Raw genomic sequence first — 17287 nt, forward strand, 5'->3', positions numbered from 1 at the left:
CGAACCACTTGAACCATGTGATCTCATCTAATTCATCATGGATCTTCATCACCCAGTATGGTCAGTGTCTCCTAGCACTGACCATAAATTGAGGTGTAAGGATTGTCCGCAATTCCCATCTACAACCCCAGACCTGCATTCATTTTGCAAAAAATGACATGATCTAGGTCTTACAGATACTACTTTGACCATCTCCTAACCATCCAAATATTCTTGTGAAACAGAAAGAAAGACATATATATATACATACATTTGTTTGGGAGTGTATGTACAGATGGTAGCAGTCACTGAGTTTTACCACATAGGTGAGGGACCAATCAAGCAGGCTTCCAGAAAGTGAGTATCTCCTGAAACATCTCAACCACAAGTTCCCTATCCGTATGTCGTAAGAAACCACTGATCTCATCCCTCACATCATATATCTTGCCAAAGTCAAACAAGTATGCCAAGCACCCTTTCTTCAGCTTGTTTAGTTCGTATAACCAGGCCTCCTGCAGCCTCTCCAACACATTTCCAGAGTTGATATCCTCCAAGAGGCTATCCTCACAGGCATCTTTGAGGTCTACAATGTCATATTTGTTTGCTGCTCCTAGCAATGCCAACCGATGCCTCCAGAAATCCTCTTGCTTTATAGTACCATACAAGTAGCTTAGGAGGGCTGTACATGACTCCAGTGACATGTCTTCTATCTCCACCGTGGAGGATTCCTTCTCCTTGAGGTTGTGCTCAAACATGCTCTGGAACACTGGAGAGGTTGCTGACAGAATAGCCTTGTGGGCTCTCAAAGTACCATCATATATGTTGATTGTGACATCTGCATGGACAGCCTCGTTGAGCATACGGGAAAGGCATCTCATGGTGCTTTGCGTCGCAAGAGACTGCGTTGCTCCTTCACAGGGCCATACAGAAAAGGATTCCCCACCCTGTAAGTGCCAAAAGAATTCAAGTCAGAAATGTTTTGAAGAGGAAAAACTTGTACATATAGGTTGCAAGCGGAAATGATACTGTAATAGAATTATCTGAAGAGACTGACATTTAATGAATAGATCTTGAGGTCAAGGAATTCAACATCAATGATGAATCGACCATGAAAGGTGGAATCAACAGGCCAGACGAAATCTTCACTGGTCCGGAGCAATCTCTCATGAACTGTAGCATCAAGCAATAATACATTAATAACCCGAAAAAAATAGCCAACCTACCACAGGCACCAACATTACCGCCACAAAAACCAAATGTTATCTTTCAACTGAACAATGTAACTACTTGATAGGACCACAAAATTATTGGATCCAACCAAGGATTAAAGTATCGGTATCGGTCGTCGTATCGGTCGGCCAAAATTAAGATACGTATCGGAGGGTATCGTATCGTATCGGAGATAAGCTAAAGATACGCACATAAATGGATAGGAAACACTTTTTTATACATTTTTGCATAAAAAAATAGTTACAAAAGTTATATATAACATGTATTATGTATAAACAGTAAATTGAGAGTATCGCACTAAGAATCCAAGGTTTGTAATTGTCCCATAAATGTAAAATCCTTATTCACAATTTTGATTTCCACTTTAGTTAGAGAGAAAAATGGTTGGTAGCAACTTTGGAACAAAAACACCTCAAAAAATTATGTTTTTCTAAAAAATTACCCATTTTGGCCATTTTATGACCGTATCGGTATGTATCGGTGTGTATCGGTCTAAACATACCGATACACACCAATACGTACCGATACATACCGAAACGTACATTTCACTTCAATTTTGAATTTTTCATAGAGTATCGGTACGTATCGGTGGTGTATCGTAGGATACGTATCGATACATAAGGGTTTTAAAATTTTCATGTATCGTATCGGTATGTATCGTGTCGATGCCTACCGATACGGATACGTATCGACCGATACAGATACGTATCAGCCGATACGGCACGATACACACCGATACTTAAAACCATGGATCAACACAGCCAAAACAAGAAAACAATATACACAATATAGATAGTGGCAATAAAGCAAACAGAAAAGATGCAATCACCACAATAAAGAGATTTTTATGGAAAGCTCACTAAATGAAGGATCACAGCAGGGAAAATCCAAGACAGCTTCCACTATGTAAATACATGGACCACAATAATGTTTCTCCCAAGTTTATGTCCACAACTTGAGATACATGGTCAAATGGAGAAAATGCAGGGCAGAATGTTGAGCTGGTTATGTAAGCCATGTATCTGGGAGGAATTTCAAAGAAGGGCTTTTGGTTTTTTGCACACTGTTTTGGTCTTGCAGCTAAGAATTTACAAAGAGAAGAAAGAAAAAGACCAACCAAGTTCACTTAGGAGATCCCACCAAAAAAGATCAACAGAAATAATAACGCTAAATGAAGGAGGAGTTGTTTACGAGTTCGGGGTAGTTACCAAAGGAACTTAATGAGCCCCTTTCCTCTCAGCACAACACAACTTCCAAGCATGTGAGAGAAAAATTCAGTCTTTTAGAGACAACCTGCAGCTGCAGAGATTGATGTTGTTCCCAATCACAATGACCTAGAGCAGTTAAGATGAAGTTTCGCATAAGCCCTGCCCTGGCTGTCCTCCTTTTCCTTGAGTTTTTCTACTACCACCTCAAGAGAACCCCACAAAAGTTTTGATCTCATGGGCATTTCTCAAGTGAGCAAAACAAAGAAGGAAGAAAAGGTTACTAGCTAGGACTAGCTGGAATCTTCTTGTAGGTGCCAGCATCCAAAATTAAGGATTTTATTCCATTACTTTTCGATTATACGGGGAAAAGTAACCAAAGAAACACCATCCACAAAGCTATGCTGAAACACTTCAATTATCAATTTCAATGCCAAAATATAATTACCAATAAAACAATCTAAAATGAATTTTTTCTGTTATTTTAGGGTCCAGAAAGAACAATGTGAAATATCATGGGAGCTTTATGGCCGATTTGATCTCAAATATAACATTTGGGAAAATGCTAGGCATGCCGCCAGGGTACCCCTGCATATGTGATCCTCTCCACTCCCCCATTGGAAAAGACTTCCTTGCCCTCCTGTGATTATTGCATGACACTAGCTCACCGAAAGCCGGTGGCATGCCCAACCCTCACCCATAATAACTTTACTTGATTTGAAGCTTGAACTAATTAAATCCAGCAGAAACGACCACTTCCACCAAGTTCCAGCTCAACATATGGGGTATGGATTGAGAAAATAAGATTTTCTGTGCAGGTTTTACTTCCATTAATCAGGGAAAATATCAGGTTATTACTTTCAAGTACATAACCCAACCGAATATATTTCAGAAACAACACCACTTAGATGATCTTCCATCAATTTAAGAAGAAACACTACATTGTTCAAATGCAAAACTTATAATGATAATTGTCTCCCCATTTACTTTTGTGTCACCCACAACATTGTTCTAGCTCTTACAGGTTCTCATGTTAAGCCAAGATTCTCTCTTGATAGAATATTAACTATAGAATCCAGCGTCAGATCAGAAAGGTAAAACCTGCTCCTAAAGCACAACACACACTGAAATATAGGAAAAAAGATAAAAACAATTTTCAACTATGGCTCTTTCCGCTCTTATACTTGCCCTCTTATGATGAATAGAAGAATCTTTTCCTCAAACAAACTCAGGATTTAGAATAAAACAGCATGTTCTGCAGCCTTATGCAATAAACTACAGGTGATCTTAGTTTAAAAGGATTGTACAGTGACACTAGTATTAATACTCAATTCAAGAACAAAATACTAATATTTTTAAAATAATTCCTCAGGCAAATATTTTATAAATCTAGATGCATATCACGGGACATGTGGGAGCTAAGCTTAGGTAGCTGTTTAGGTCAGTTCTACCTTTACCCATTAAAATAAATGAAAAAAAAAAAAAAAAGGAGGAAATCTTCAGACCAAAGTACGAAGAAGAGATTCTAGAACTAGGCTCAATGCAGGAAACTCTCCCCTTTGTTATTTGGGACTTGGGCAGCAGTTTGAGGTAGAAAGAGCAGGAATTAGAGAAAATGAAATAGTAGTGAAGGGATGATGGGAATCTGGAACACAGAGGAAGCAATCAATAGCTTCAACTAAGAACGAACAACTGATAATCATCAATTTTTCTTTTTCTTTCTCCCATAAACGAATTGCTTATGAATTTGCATACTTTAAATGGAAGTTGAAAGAGACATACTTGGGGAGATGTAGGGTCTCCGGTTTACGCCAAGATTGGAGACTCGAAGAACAAATCTAGCAATTGGAGGCTGTTCCTTCGAGACCCGACAAGGCTCTGGGAAGAGACGAACGTAGAGATACCGATTCTTCTCTATCGATAAGTACCTGAATTTTAAATAAACGATTATAAAACAAAAGTTTCCGCTGAATTAAAGAAGAAACCACGGATTCAAAGAACTAAAAGAGATGAAAAAGCTAGAGATTGTGCTAAGAAGAAGAAGGGATTAATTACCAGTTCCAGATTCCGACCTTGAAGGATTCAGAGCGTCTGTATGAGCATGGGCCAAATCCATCGATCCTCCATTGAGCAAGTCTAGAGATTGTCTCCACCTTCGAATCACTCATCCCTTTCTTCTCCGTCCTCTCTCTCTCTCTCTCTCTCTGCAACTTTTCCTTTGGCTTCAGTCCAAGCAGAGTTCGTTCACCGTTACCGGTAGAACTGGACTAATCTCTATATATAGGAATGCGGGAGAGAGAAAATAACGGTCACATGAATTTACAAGAATAGCCATGAAGGTTTTCCTGAAAATGACGAAGTGGGCCATTAAAGCTACTTGTCAGGTTTCATCTTTAACAGATGTCACTGCGACATGGTTTTTTGGATTTATGTGTGAGACTAATACATAAAGGATAAAGCCTCGCGAATCTAGGCTGGATTGGCGTACACGTGGCAAAACTTTGAAAGGGTTCTTGTAAGGTAATTCTGAAATGGGCTTAGAGGATGAAAATTTCGTTCGTCATTATTAATCTAGGACGGTGGCCTTTTTATCCACACGAAATATGTTTTTTCTTGCTTTTGGAGTGTGGTGGTCAGATCCAGGAGAGCATAGGGCTCATAAGTAATCCCACCATTTGGAGGACCCTATACACGTCCTGAGCTCGTTCTAACCGAGAGATCACTATTTAGTCCCTGAGTCTATGTAGTGGAGTCTTATCCCAAGTGATCGCAGTGGTATGTGAGGATGTGTGCTCTTACATCAATGTGGGATCAATGAGAACACAGGAGGCATCTATTAAGGATGGGATTTCTCATTTCAAAGTGGGTGGGATGATCATTTCACCTTTCCTTATGCCTATCAGTGGGACTCTATGCAGTCGTATAACCTTTAAACTTCTCCCCCTTCTCTTTGGAATCTTCTCTATAAATGTCAACATTAAACTAAAATTATTTATCAAAATCAAACAAAGCCATTTATACTGAAATAATGAAATCGTTTCATAAATGATTCCATTTTGGTTTCAAAATTGAGACTGCTTAGCTAAATTGTTTAAACTGAATTGAATAGTTTAAATTAAGGATAAATCATTTAAATGAACTGTTAAACCGATTATTATATACACAATAAGTTCAAATCATAAAATGTTAACTTTATATACATTCAATAAAAAATTAAGTTCACATCAAACAATTATTAAAAGAAAACATATAACAATAAACAATTCAAATTAATGTTAAATTTACATCCATTTCAATAAAAAAATCTAATAGTAAAGAAATCGTTTGAATAAAAAAAATTAAAGAATATAAAAAAATCGTTTAAAATACCATCATATACAATGATAGATTTATCTCTCTCTATGATGAAGAGATTCCTTGTGATATTGCAAGAGCAATGTCAAACTCCATCCATTTATGACGCAGGATTGGTAAATTGGTCGTACACACTACACGGTATGGACAAAGGGTGAACTTGGAAAAAAAAAATTTGACTAAGAAAACCTAAGAGCGAAACTGTCCTATATGGTCAATCTATAATGATTTCTACTATTACCTGATTCATGCCAATACCCGATCCAATACCATATTCTGAAACCATGCATCCAATCACATCACATGTGGTAGAAAGACATCCAAGAGTTTGGGATCAGCTCCCCCAAGTAATGTCTAATGTCCCCTCATTTGATCCAGCCATCCGTAGGGGGCCCTACTCAAGGTTAGAGGTGTCAGACCCCATAGACAGTGGGATAAGCTGAGGGGAGCTAATCTAAACCTGGCATCCTAGGCCAGACATTTTTACAAAACCTACCCTAAGATGTCCCTTTAGCTACTTTTATGCACTTAAATCACTATGGAAAAGAAATTTTTACAAAAAAAAAAAAAAGAAAAAGCAATAGCAGCCCCTGGCCTTTTGCTTTTCATCTAAAACAAGCAAAAAGGAGAAAAGAAAGAATTTTAATTTGAAGGAGGGAACTTAGGGCTTAAGAAACCACATAACACATCGTATCTCAATCTCAACATGTTACTTGTGTATAATTTATAACTTTCGAGGAAAATAAATCCCAACCTACCATTATTATTATTATTATTATTATTATTATTATTATTATTATTATTATTATTATTATTATTTTATTTATGAGTTAATAAGAAAAGTTTTCATAAACTAAAAATATCTTAGTACATCTATTAAACCAGCCTACCATTAGTTGTTTTGAAGGTTTTGGTAACCAATTCCCTCTTGATGAAGAAGTTCCTTTGATGATTGTTTCATACGCAAATAATTTATGTTATATGTTAAGATACTAAGACATGTTTCAATTTAATTCTTCCGAGTGAAAATTATATCTAATATTTATATTTTATACGAGACTAACATGAGATTTCAATTCTTTTTTTTAATTACTTTTAACAATTTACTTCATGTTTCTTTCATGGGATTTTTTTTTTTTTTTTTTCACAACATTGCTTTATTTTGATCAGATAGTTTTACCGTCCAAACTTATCATATATGGGAAAAGAAAATGATTTAATGACTTTAGAACTATCTACTTGTTACTTTCATGGAGATACCTTTCATGACTTTCCATTACTTTTAAAGAGGTATATTTCACCGTCCAAACTAATATATAACTTCTATATTTTTAAGTCAATGACATGAGATCCATTACATATAGTGCTCAATGACTTTTCTTAACCAATGATGCTCAAGGACTTAGCACCTTATTGTGTACTTTAAAAGGTGCAGCTTATTTGAGGTTGACATCTAATTTGGAATTCATTTAAATTATATATGATTTAATTTATTGGTGGGGATACAGTATTTTGCCTCAGGAAGCAAGGTCCCGTGATTAAACCTTCGCCGCTGCATGTAACTTCTTGGAACCACCGCATGAGAGTTTCCATCTCGAACTGACCCGGTCCTGTGTAAGCGGTATCATAGTGACCCTAGGGACTAGTTGGGTCAATGATCCAAATACCCTGGGTATAAAAAAATAAAATAAATAAAAAGTTTTGTTGCATCTTTTATATCTATGTTAAATGGAAACTCTAACTATTGCACATCTAAGAACCATCTAAATTTGTTGTCAATTTTAACTTTAAATTCAATCATTTATCATGTCGTTTAATGTATAAATGTTCATTGTTGATTGATAATGCCCTTTAAAGTTTTTTATTCAAGATAAAATTAAGATCAAACCTCATGTAGGGTTAGAGTACTCAAACCATCTAATGGAGAGAACAAGAGTTATTTGTTGTGCTGCTAGTAGAGTATCTCCTAGGGGATATGGCTCTTATCTAACTGAGCACATGAGTAAAAATAGAGAGAACGCAAACGATCATTGTAGCAACACTTGAATGAACTTGAAGAAAAATTTCTCCTCCACATTCTTAGGGTTTAAAATCTTAACACACCTCATTGTGTGAGAAAGAGAAAATAAGAGAGAGCACCTGTGATCTTGCAAAAGGATGGAGAGAAGAGAGAGAGAGAGAGCCAGCCTGATTGTGTGGAGTAAGTTTCTCCCCTACCTTCTCTCATATTTATAACAAATAGAAGTTTTATTCTTTTACTATTCAAATTAGTAACGTGTATGATCACATTTGGTAACCATTTTAGTCCATCAAAATGCCTTATATAAAGAATCTTAACCATTGGTTGGACACCAAAACACTTTTACAAAATGGTAATTTATATTTTAAAAAATTTAGTTAATCATTTATAAAGCGGGTCACCAAACCCAAATTTTCAAATAATCATAATCAAATATATATTTTCTCTATTAATATTTACCTCATACAGGAAATGCATTTCATGTTGAATGTTCCTACGTATATATGTCCATCAAATCATATGCATAATCATTTTATGTGTGATGTATTGTCCTATGATTATACCTTAAAGTGTCAACAACTATATTAGGCATATTGTTCATAGGGTTCTCATTATATATGTATATATATATATATATATATATATAGTTCGGAATATGATTCAAGAATATAAATGTGAAGATTCATATTCTGTAGCAGGCAACCTGATTGTGTTAGAGCACTGGAATTCGACTCGACAATGGGCATTCCAGTTTACTGATATGTGGGTGCAATTCTATGACATACCAGAGGAATTACATGACCACCATCTAGTCACCCGTTTTGTTAAAATGATTGGTGATGTGTCAAGGCTTATGCATATAAATGGAGTGCGTTCTGGGCAACGAATTCATTTCTTTAGAGCACGTATCAAGATCAATGTTACAAAAGCATTAAAACCCACGTTGCACATCAGACGTCAGAGTGGATTGCAGCACCCTGTTCATGTCCGGTATGAACAATTACCATTATTCTTTTATTTTTGTGGTACACTTGGTCATGATGAGCAGCGTTGCACCAATCTATTTGAAAAGGAACAAGCTCACAAGAGGGATCATGGATGCCCACCCAATACCCCATGTTCTCTTTTCAAGTATCGGTACTTCCAACCATCTCTTCGTTGTCCAAAACCTGATGTCGGTCTACTTGAGCAGGAAACTGTTATTCTCCCCAAACCTCCACCATCTTCCCAGCCTTCTTCTACTACTTTACAATTATTTCACTTCTTTGTATTCTTATGAACCAATAGATAATGCCTCTGTCTCTCTTGTATTAGAGGCTTTTCAACCTGTTGTTACTGATGATATTGATGAATCTCTATGTAAATCACCAACCTTAAGAGGAAACTCGGCAAGCTCTGTTTGCTATGGCACCACTCAAGTCTCTAGGACCAGATGGAACGCCACCAGTATTTTTCCAAAGATTCTGGGACCTGGTGAAGAATGACATATATCACTTTGTTGCAGAATTTTTTCAAACAAGTATTATACCAGTGGAACTGAACCGCACTCTTATCTGTCTTATACCAAAAGTGGGCAACCCGGAGTCAGCAGATCAATTCCGCCCTATAAGTCTTTGTAATGTTGTTTCTAAAATCATTACAAAGATTTTAGCAGATCGCTTGCATAAGGCCTTGCAACAGATTATATCTCCTTCTCAGTCAGCATTCATCCCTAGAAGGCTAATTTCCGATAATGTCATGGTTGCACATGAGGTGTTCCATTATGTCAAGAAACAAAAGAAGGGGAAGGATAAATTCCTAGCCTTGAAATTTGATATGCGTAAAGCATATGATAGGCTGGAATGGAATTTTATAGAAGCGATATTGTCGAAAATGGGGTTCAGCCAATACTGGGTGGTTTGAGTTATGGCTTGCATTAGGACGGTTTCCTATAGCCTACTAGTTAATGGTGCAGTTAAAGGGCCAACTACACCTACTCGAGGCATTCGGCAAGGAGACCCTATTTCACCAACAATTTTTGTTCATTGCTCTCAAGCTCTCACCTCTATTATCAAGAAGGCGGAGGACTCGGGTGAGTTTCATGGAATAAACGTAAGGCATAGGGGGCCATCAATTAGACATTTGTTATTTGCAAATGACTGTCTTCTATTTTCACAAGTTAAGCTTCAACAAATATCAGCCCTCAAATCCTGCTTAGACTTGTATTGCAAGGCTACAGGTCAGTCTATTAATTTGCAAAAGTCTAACCTAACCTTTAGTCCAAACACTCATATAAAGTTCAAGAGATGGTTTTCTCAGGTCTTACAGATCCCATATGGGGATGGGCCCACTAAATATTTGGGACTTCCAATAGAGTTTGGGGCTTCTAAGAAGTTTTTATTCCAAGAAGTGAAGGAGAAGACCATCGAAAAACTGCAGGGCTAGAAAGGGAAATTGTTGTCTTATGCAGGAAAAGAAGTGCTTTTAAAGGCGGCTATCTCTCCAATGTCTAACTATGCTAGCTCCCATTTCAAGCTACCTGCTTCCCATCATGAGTCAATAAGGAAGGCTTCAGCTAAATTTTACTAGGGCGAGATAGAAACAGGTGGGAAGATACATTGGATCTCATGGAGACGTCTTTGTCGAGCTAAGCACTATGGGGGTTTGGGTTTTAAGGATACTAGACTTCAAAACCAAGCCTTGTTGGCTAAAGCAGCATGGCGTCTTTAGTCATCCCCTGATTCTCAATGGGCAAGATTCATCAAATCCATTTATTTTCCACATTGTAATTTTCTTAATGCAAGATTGGGAACTAATCCATCTTGGGGGTGGAGGAGTTTGCTTGAAGGTAGGGACACCCTTAAAAAGAGATTGATATGGAATATTGGAGATGGTAACTTGGTCGATATTTGGTCTGATAAGTGGGTTCTATCTACCTCAAATTTTAAAATCCAGCATCCATGTCCAGCTGATTGTAACCTCTCTAGAGTTGCTGAACTCATAGACCCAACTACCCGCACATGGAAGACAAATTTGTTGGATAGTTTCTTCCATCCTACTGATATAGAAGCCATTAAAAAGATTCATCTCAGCATGTATCCTTCAACGAACAAGCAAGTGTGGGGGCCCTCAAGAGATGGAAATTTCTCAGTGAAAATAGCATATCATTTGTTGTCCAACATTGCTGAAATGCACCATGCTACAACAGTGTCGTCTTCAAGATTACACTCATGGGAGCAGATATCATATACGGTGTGGAAGAGAATATGGGCCATACAATCCTTGCCGAAAATTAATTTTTTTTATGGAGGGCTTGTATTGTAGGGATCGCCACCAGTGGAACTCTTTCTTCTCGTGGAGTAACATTAGATGCATCTTGCATTAGATGTGGGGCTGAAAAGGAATTGGTGGACCATTTGCTCTTCGAATGTCCTTTTGCTCAAGCAGTATGGTTTGAGAGTTCACTAACCTACATTCCACCATCTAATCAACAACCCAAGCTCTCGAAGTAGATTGAAAGTTTGAACGATCTGTTTCATAGGGATAAGAAGCTTGCCAGACAAACACTTTCTCATGCGTCATTTATATGTTGGCACTTATGGAGGGCTAGGAATGATACAATCTTCAACAATTAAGCCTGGTCTCCAAGTGAAGCCATCAAAGTGGCGGAGAAAGCTTATTTGGAGTTTCAGTTAGCAAAGTCTCTACCACCATCTTCTAGGATGACATCTGAACTACCTCAATCTTCCATGGCAATAGGATGGACACCTCCACCAGTGGGTTATATGAAAGTAAACTATGATACTGCTATCCCCATAGGTAATACTTCAGGAGGTCTTGGGATCATCTTCAGAAACAATGAGGGGAATGTTCTCCAAGCTGTATCCTTACCATAGATCCTCGCTTCTCCATTACAAGGTGAAGCCCTCGCTGTTAGATTGGCCTTGTCTATAGCATTACAGGCTGGTTTTACTCATCTCCAAGTGGAGTCAGACAACAAAGCATTTATTCAATACATTCAGGATACTAAAAGAGTGCCACCTTTTGATGCTGCTGCAGCCATCAGTGATATTTTATCCCTTTTTGGTTCTTTTGTTTCATTATGTTTTCACCATGTATCACAAGCTCTGAATTGTATTGCAGATGCTCTGGCTAGGAAGGCCCTGTCTATCATGTATATGACATGACAGATTGGCCGTTTTCCACTCCTTGGCTTCAAGACCTTTGTTTGTCTGAGGCCAATGGCTATACACAGGTTCCTAATCAGTAAATTTCCATTAAACCAAAAAAAAAAAAAATATATATATATATATATATATCTTTATCTCCTCCCACCTTCTTTTTTTTTTTTGGGGGGGGGTGGGGGGGGGATGTTATCCACAATAATTGCTATCTTAAATTAAAGAATCTCTAAATACATTTTATTTCAATTCTTTCTTTATTAGTAAAAATGTAGCACAAAAGGATTAGCTTGGTTTGCACAACCACCCCCTTTAATTTTTTCCATATTGCACGTGACCATATGGATAACCATCTTGGATTAGCTACAAGTAAATTTGGTGGATTATAAGACCATTTTGTAGTAGATTAATATTCTTATGTATTTTAATGTTCTATATTTTCGGCTCTTGGTTTTGACCTTTTAATCAATCTTGGAACTTGGTTTTCTCTTTCCACCAAAAAAAAAAAAAAAAAAACCTTGGTTTTCTCTTTGTTTTTTAATTTGGGTTATGGTGAACTTTATAAGTAGATGGTGCATTTTGAGAGAATATTTGTTAAGGTATGACATCGACTATAAGGGTGTCAACTGGTCAGATCAGGCCGGTTTCAGTCAGGCCTAATCGGGCTTGACCACTTGAAAGTCTTGCACCATGAATGCCCGTTTAAATAAACGGGCCTAGTTTTGGGGGACATGGTACGGTTTATGATCGGGTCAATCGGTGTCGGGCTTTAATCTGGCCTTAATCGGCTTTAACCGGGCTATTGACCTATTTAAGTCTAAACGAGCTCTAAACGAGCTTTAAACGTGTCTGCCCTAAAAGTCTATTCTTAAGTGGGTTGAGATTATTGTTGTTCTTTTTTCTTTTTTTAAAATGATTATGACCATTATAACTTACAAAATAAAACTTAATTAAATCAAATCCTATTACAAAGCAAAAGGTAAGAAAGCTTAATTAGTTTCTTACTAGTAGTGGCAAAATAGGAATTTTGTGTAGTATTAAATGGGGTCGGGCTAGGTCGGGCTACAACGAGTCGGTTCAAGTCGGACATATAAATGTGTTGGTTCTGTCAGACGCCTGATGGGCTAGCTACCTACACTGTGAATACCAGTTTAATAAACATGAGCCCGACATGTTTATTAATCGGGCCATAAACGTGTCGGGCTCGATCTGACCTCTGAGTGCTAGCTTAGAATTGAACCGTTTAAATATTTACAAAGATGTCTAAATACAAATATCAAAGCCATGAGTTTATGCATTTAAGAAGGAAACATGAAGGACTGTAGCTGAAGATGTCTCAAGACATAAAAGTTTGAATCATCTGCCTTTAAAAGGTAAGAGGGAGTTAGTCAGAAATAACAAAGCTAATCTAGCCCTTTGTTTGAATTTATCTTCAGACATCTTTGTAAATGAGATAGATGGAAATATGGAATGATCACAATTTTAATAGGCCACGTGGATTTGAGGGTAAACACCGTTTAGATTTGGAAGCCCAAATAGAGCCCATATCCAGGTTACAAACAGTAGACACTTTAATTTCTCCCTTCAAAATCATCAACTTCCGTCAGGGTCTGCATCACCTTGCTCATGGGAACCATCTAGTGGATGCACTAATGTACTATGGGCTGCGGATACGAAGATATGACTGGATCAAATGGTCGCACTAAAGGGAAATGATCGATCTCCCTCATCATTGTTACTCATATCATTCACTTGCTCATGCTCATCAGAAGGGTTGGCAACAAGAACAATAAGTTCTGGAGAAAGGTCAATATGCCCTAGATACGCCATAGTCAGTTAAGGAGTTCAAATTTTTAATCTTCATAATCTTCAAGTGGCAGTGTCATGCCTTGGAAAAATTCTATTTTTGATCCCAGCAAACATGGATTTGGGACTTCCTAAAGGCACTGCTGGACTCAAAGTAAGTATGAAAAAGAGTCAATCCATCCGGATCTCATCCAAAATCCCCTTGCCGTCTGGGTCCTTCTCCCCTGTCAAATTCTTGTTTGAACTTAATCAATTGTGTCGTCTTTGTGGCCGACTCACACAGACTGATGACTTCTGCACTGCTGAGTTTAAAACTGGCAAGGGGCATAAAAATAGTGCATTGTTTAAAGATGCCATCACTACCCCTTTATTTGTTAATTGCTGTCCTTTCTTTGCAATGCACCTTCCAAATGATGGTGTCAACCTCTTTGTTGGAGGGGCTGCTTCTGAAACAGTGACAAACTTGGGTTTCCCGGTTAGTGGCTCTGAGCCGCCCTCCACACCGGTACCAATTGTCAGAGACACCGCAGCCCCCTCCACCTCGAGGTTACCCGACCCTTTTGTGATGCTGCACCTCCATTCATGGAAAACTTTGATCCATCTGCTGGCCAGAATATTTTGATGGAATCTGCTCAATCTCTCTCGTTTACGGATTTGGGCACCATGACCACACCTGAAATGTCGAAATTTTTTTCCCTGCTTTTCCTATGGCCGAACCAGTAACCATCCCTGTAAGTCTGAATCTCACTAATCAGTATGCCCCAATCTACCCAACCCCACCCAATGTCGATCAAGTTGCACCACAACCAATCCAGGGATCTAATCCCCATATCCCAACAAGTGATCCACGACCCACAACTTTTAACAATGATAGAGGGCCGAGGTGGAAGCACGGATTGATGAAAGATCGAGGCGGAAGCACGGATTGATGAAAGATCGAGGCGGAAGCACGGCCTGCTGTTCAGGTTTGCATACACGCTTCAGCCGTGCTGAGGAAGGGACATTTTTTGCCTCACCACAACCAATCCAGGGATTACCTCGGGCTACAGCTACTGAACAACGCCAAACCCTGAGATCTGATTCCTCTTCCTCATATGATCATTATGAACTTCACAATGTTAAGTTCCGTGCCAAACAAGTCTCCATCCAGTACTTTCTCCGATCTTCTGACCATATCCCACATCCTTTTGGACCGCGTGAGCCTGAGCCCTCCTCGATCAACATCCTTACCGAACTGATAGAAGACACCGACAACCCAAATGCAACACTCCAACAGCTGATTGAACATTTTTGGGTGAAGAATTCTCAGCCAGATCCTGATGTTCCACAGTCGTGCTCAGACCAAACTGCTAGAGCTGCTGCTGGACCATCAATGCAAGAGAGGGACAATTTATCCCTCGATGTGTTTTCTTTATTCTTTTTCACACTATTTTAATTTCCTTCCTCTTGATTGTGTATGTATTGTTGGATTTATGGGCTAAATTAATTATTCGGGTTGATTAAATGGGTGAGAGTCAAATTGCATGAACCGGTTCGATCCACTCTCAAGCTTAGGGATATGCTGGCTCAACCCATTGTGGTTTAGGGTTTTGAGTGTATGACAGTATTATAAATACTAGGTTTTGGGTCCCTACAGCCATTATTCACTCTTCCCCACTTTACCACTAAAGTGAGAGAACCAAGGAGGTTTAAGGGGCTATAGAAGATCTATAGTCAAGCCAAGAGAGCAAAAGTAGGAGTGACCAACATCAATCATCTTCAGCATACTAGGTGAAAGGTACAAATCGATCCTCCATAATTTTATTAGATTCATGTTCTTGTTTTTCCTGTGTGGTTTCCTCAATAGGGTTTCAAACTCAAACCCATAGGGAGTTCTAACATGTATATATTCATTCTTCTCTCTTTTTAATTTTTCTAGCTCTGCTTGCTATAATAGGTTTCTATTATTTACCTCTCCTTTGGTGTGTGTGTGTATATATTTGGATTAGAACTGCTAGATCACGTTATTCTTGTGTCTACTCCTTTGGTGCTCTTTTTATAGAATTTCTGTTATTTATCTGCTATTGTTGTATGATGAGGATCCTTAGTTGGAATGTTCGTGGACTGCACTCATCCATGACAAAGAGATGTTTGTTCAACCACATTAAAAAGCTCAATCCCGATGTGGTTTTTGTATGTGAAACTAAAATCACAAACCATGCTTCTTTTTCCCCTTTTTGCTCACTTAAAAATTACGATTCTTCATATTTCATTAACAGTGAAGGTCTGGCTGGGGAAAGGGTGTCTATGGTTTCTTCTTTCCCATATTCTTGGGAACTACAAAGTCACTATTGGATACTTTTTCTTTCTCATCACCTTCGATGCTTTCAGAGACACACCCTCCCAATGGGCTCTTGCTTGTCTCTATGGATCACCCCAACCCGGACCTCGAGGTGAAGGTTGGACTAAACTTTTTCAAACCCTCTCACCCTTACAATACCTTATTGCCCTGATTGGTGATTTTAATGATACATTATTATCCTCTCAAAAATTTGGTGGGTCTGATTTCCACCTCACCCAGCCAGCTCGTATGCTTCGAGATCTTCTGTCCTCTCTACACCTTGAAGAAATATCCATCTCAGGTAATCCCTTCACCTTGTCTAACAAAGAAAAGCCCCAAAAACTGATTAAAGTTTGTTTGGACCGTTTCTATGCAACCCCAGAATGGCAGCTTTATTCCCTGATTCCTCATTATCCAAATTGGCCTCCCTTGGGCCTGATCATAACCCAATATGTCTGAATACCACCCCTCTATCCTTTAGATTTAAAAAATTGTTTCACTACCAACATGCATGGGCCTCCCATCATGAGTTTTACCCCTTCTGTTTTCAACATTGGACCGCCCAACAATCATATCCTTTCACTGATAAGCTAGCAAACCTCAGCCGCTTACTCCTAAGGTGGAATTCTGAAGTTTTTGGCAGAATTGAACACCTCAAGGCCAAATTTGATACTCAATTCCTCCTCATGGAAAATCTCTCTAACCCACCTAAGGATGAATGTAAACAGATTGAAAATCTCTTCGGATGGATCCTTAATTCTGAGGAATTGTTTTGGATACAAAAATCAAGACACTCATATTTTTTTGAAGGGGATAGGAACACTAAATTTTTCCTTACTATTTCAAAGGTCAACCCACACAAAAGGAAAATTTCTTTTCTTAAAACTGCAGATAGGTCATCAGTCTCTGACCCCGTTTCGATTGCCAATGAGTTCACTGGTTTTTTCAAACAGATTTTTACAACTTCTAATCTGCTGGACCCTTCTTTCATCGAATGTCTTTTTACTCCGCTACAAGGTTTGGATTTTTCACACCTCAAACACTTCCCATCCCACGATGAGGTAAGAAATGCAGTGTTTTCTATTGGCCCTTTCAAAGCTCCTGGAGCTTATGGTTTTCAAGCTATTTTTTACCATAAAATTTGGGAGCTTTTATCTCATGATGTAATGCATTTTGTCAACATGTTTTTCACTAATGGATACGTACCTCCTGA

General features: G+C 38.3%; 1 protein-coding gene across 2 annotated transcripts; it reads right to left on the minus strand.

Annotated features, from left to right (window-relative positions):
- Window positions 1-118: 118 nt before the first annotated feature.
- LOC122069144 (BTB/POZ domain-containing protein At1g21780-like) lies at window positions 119-4676 on the minus strand. 2 transcript variants are annotated; one of them, XM_042633084.1, is made up of 4 exons: window positions 4487-4676; window positions 4197-4342; window positions 1034-1149; window positions 119-923 (listed from the first exon to the last, which is right to left on the minus strand). In XM_042633084.1, exons 1-4 carry the CDS (start codon window positions 4528-4530, stop codon window positions 318-320), a joined length of 912 nt encoding a protein of 303 aa, XP_042489018.1. In that variant the 5' UTR covers window positions 4531-4676; the 3' UTR covers window positions 119-317. The 2 variants fall into 2 exon arrangements, with proteins under 2 accessions (XP_042489018.1, XP_042489017.1); XM_042633083.1 differs by having other exon boundaries at window positions 4470-4676.
- Between the last annotated feature and the right edge of the window lie 12611 nt (window positions 4677-17287).

Source organism: Macadamia integrifolia, unplaced genomic scaffold (assembly GCF_013358625.1).
Source record: "Macadamia integrifolia cultivar HAES 741 unplaced genomic scaffold, SCU_Mint_v3 scaffold538, whole genome shotgun sequence".
In the NCBI taxonomy this organism is placed as follows: domain Eukaryota; kingdom Viridiplantae; phylum Streptophyta; class Magnoliopsida; order Proteales; family Proteaceae; genus Macadamia; species Macadamia integrifolia.

What these genes read in the sequence shown, in the direction of transcription:
- LOC122069144 (XM_042633083.1), bottom strand. Translation starts at nt 4,582, where the DNA reads ATGAGTGATTCGAAGGTGGAGACAATCTCTAGACTTGCTCAATGGAGG. An exon ending in GAGACCCTACATCTCCCCAA is followed by an intron (nt 1,150 to 4,196) that starts GTATGTCTCTTT and finishes TTGATGCTACAG; the next exon opens with TTCATGAGAGATTGCTCCGG. An exon ending in TCAAGATCTATTCATTAAAT is followed by an intron (nt 924 to 1,033) that starts GTCAGTCTCTTC and finishes TGGCACTTACAG; the next exon opens with GGTGGGGAATCCTTTTCTGT.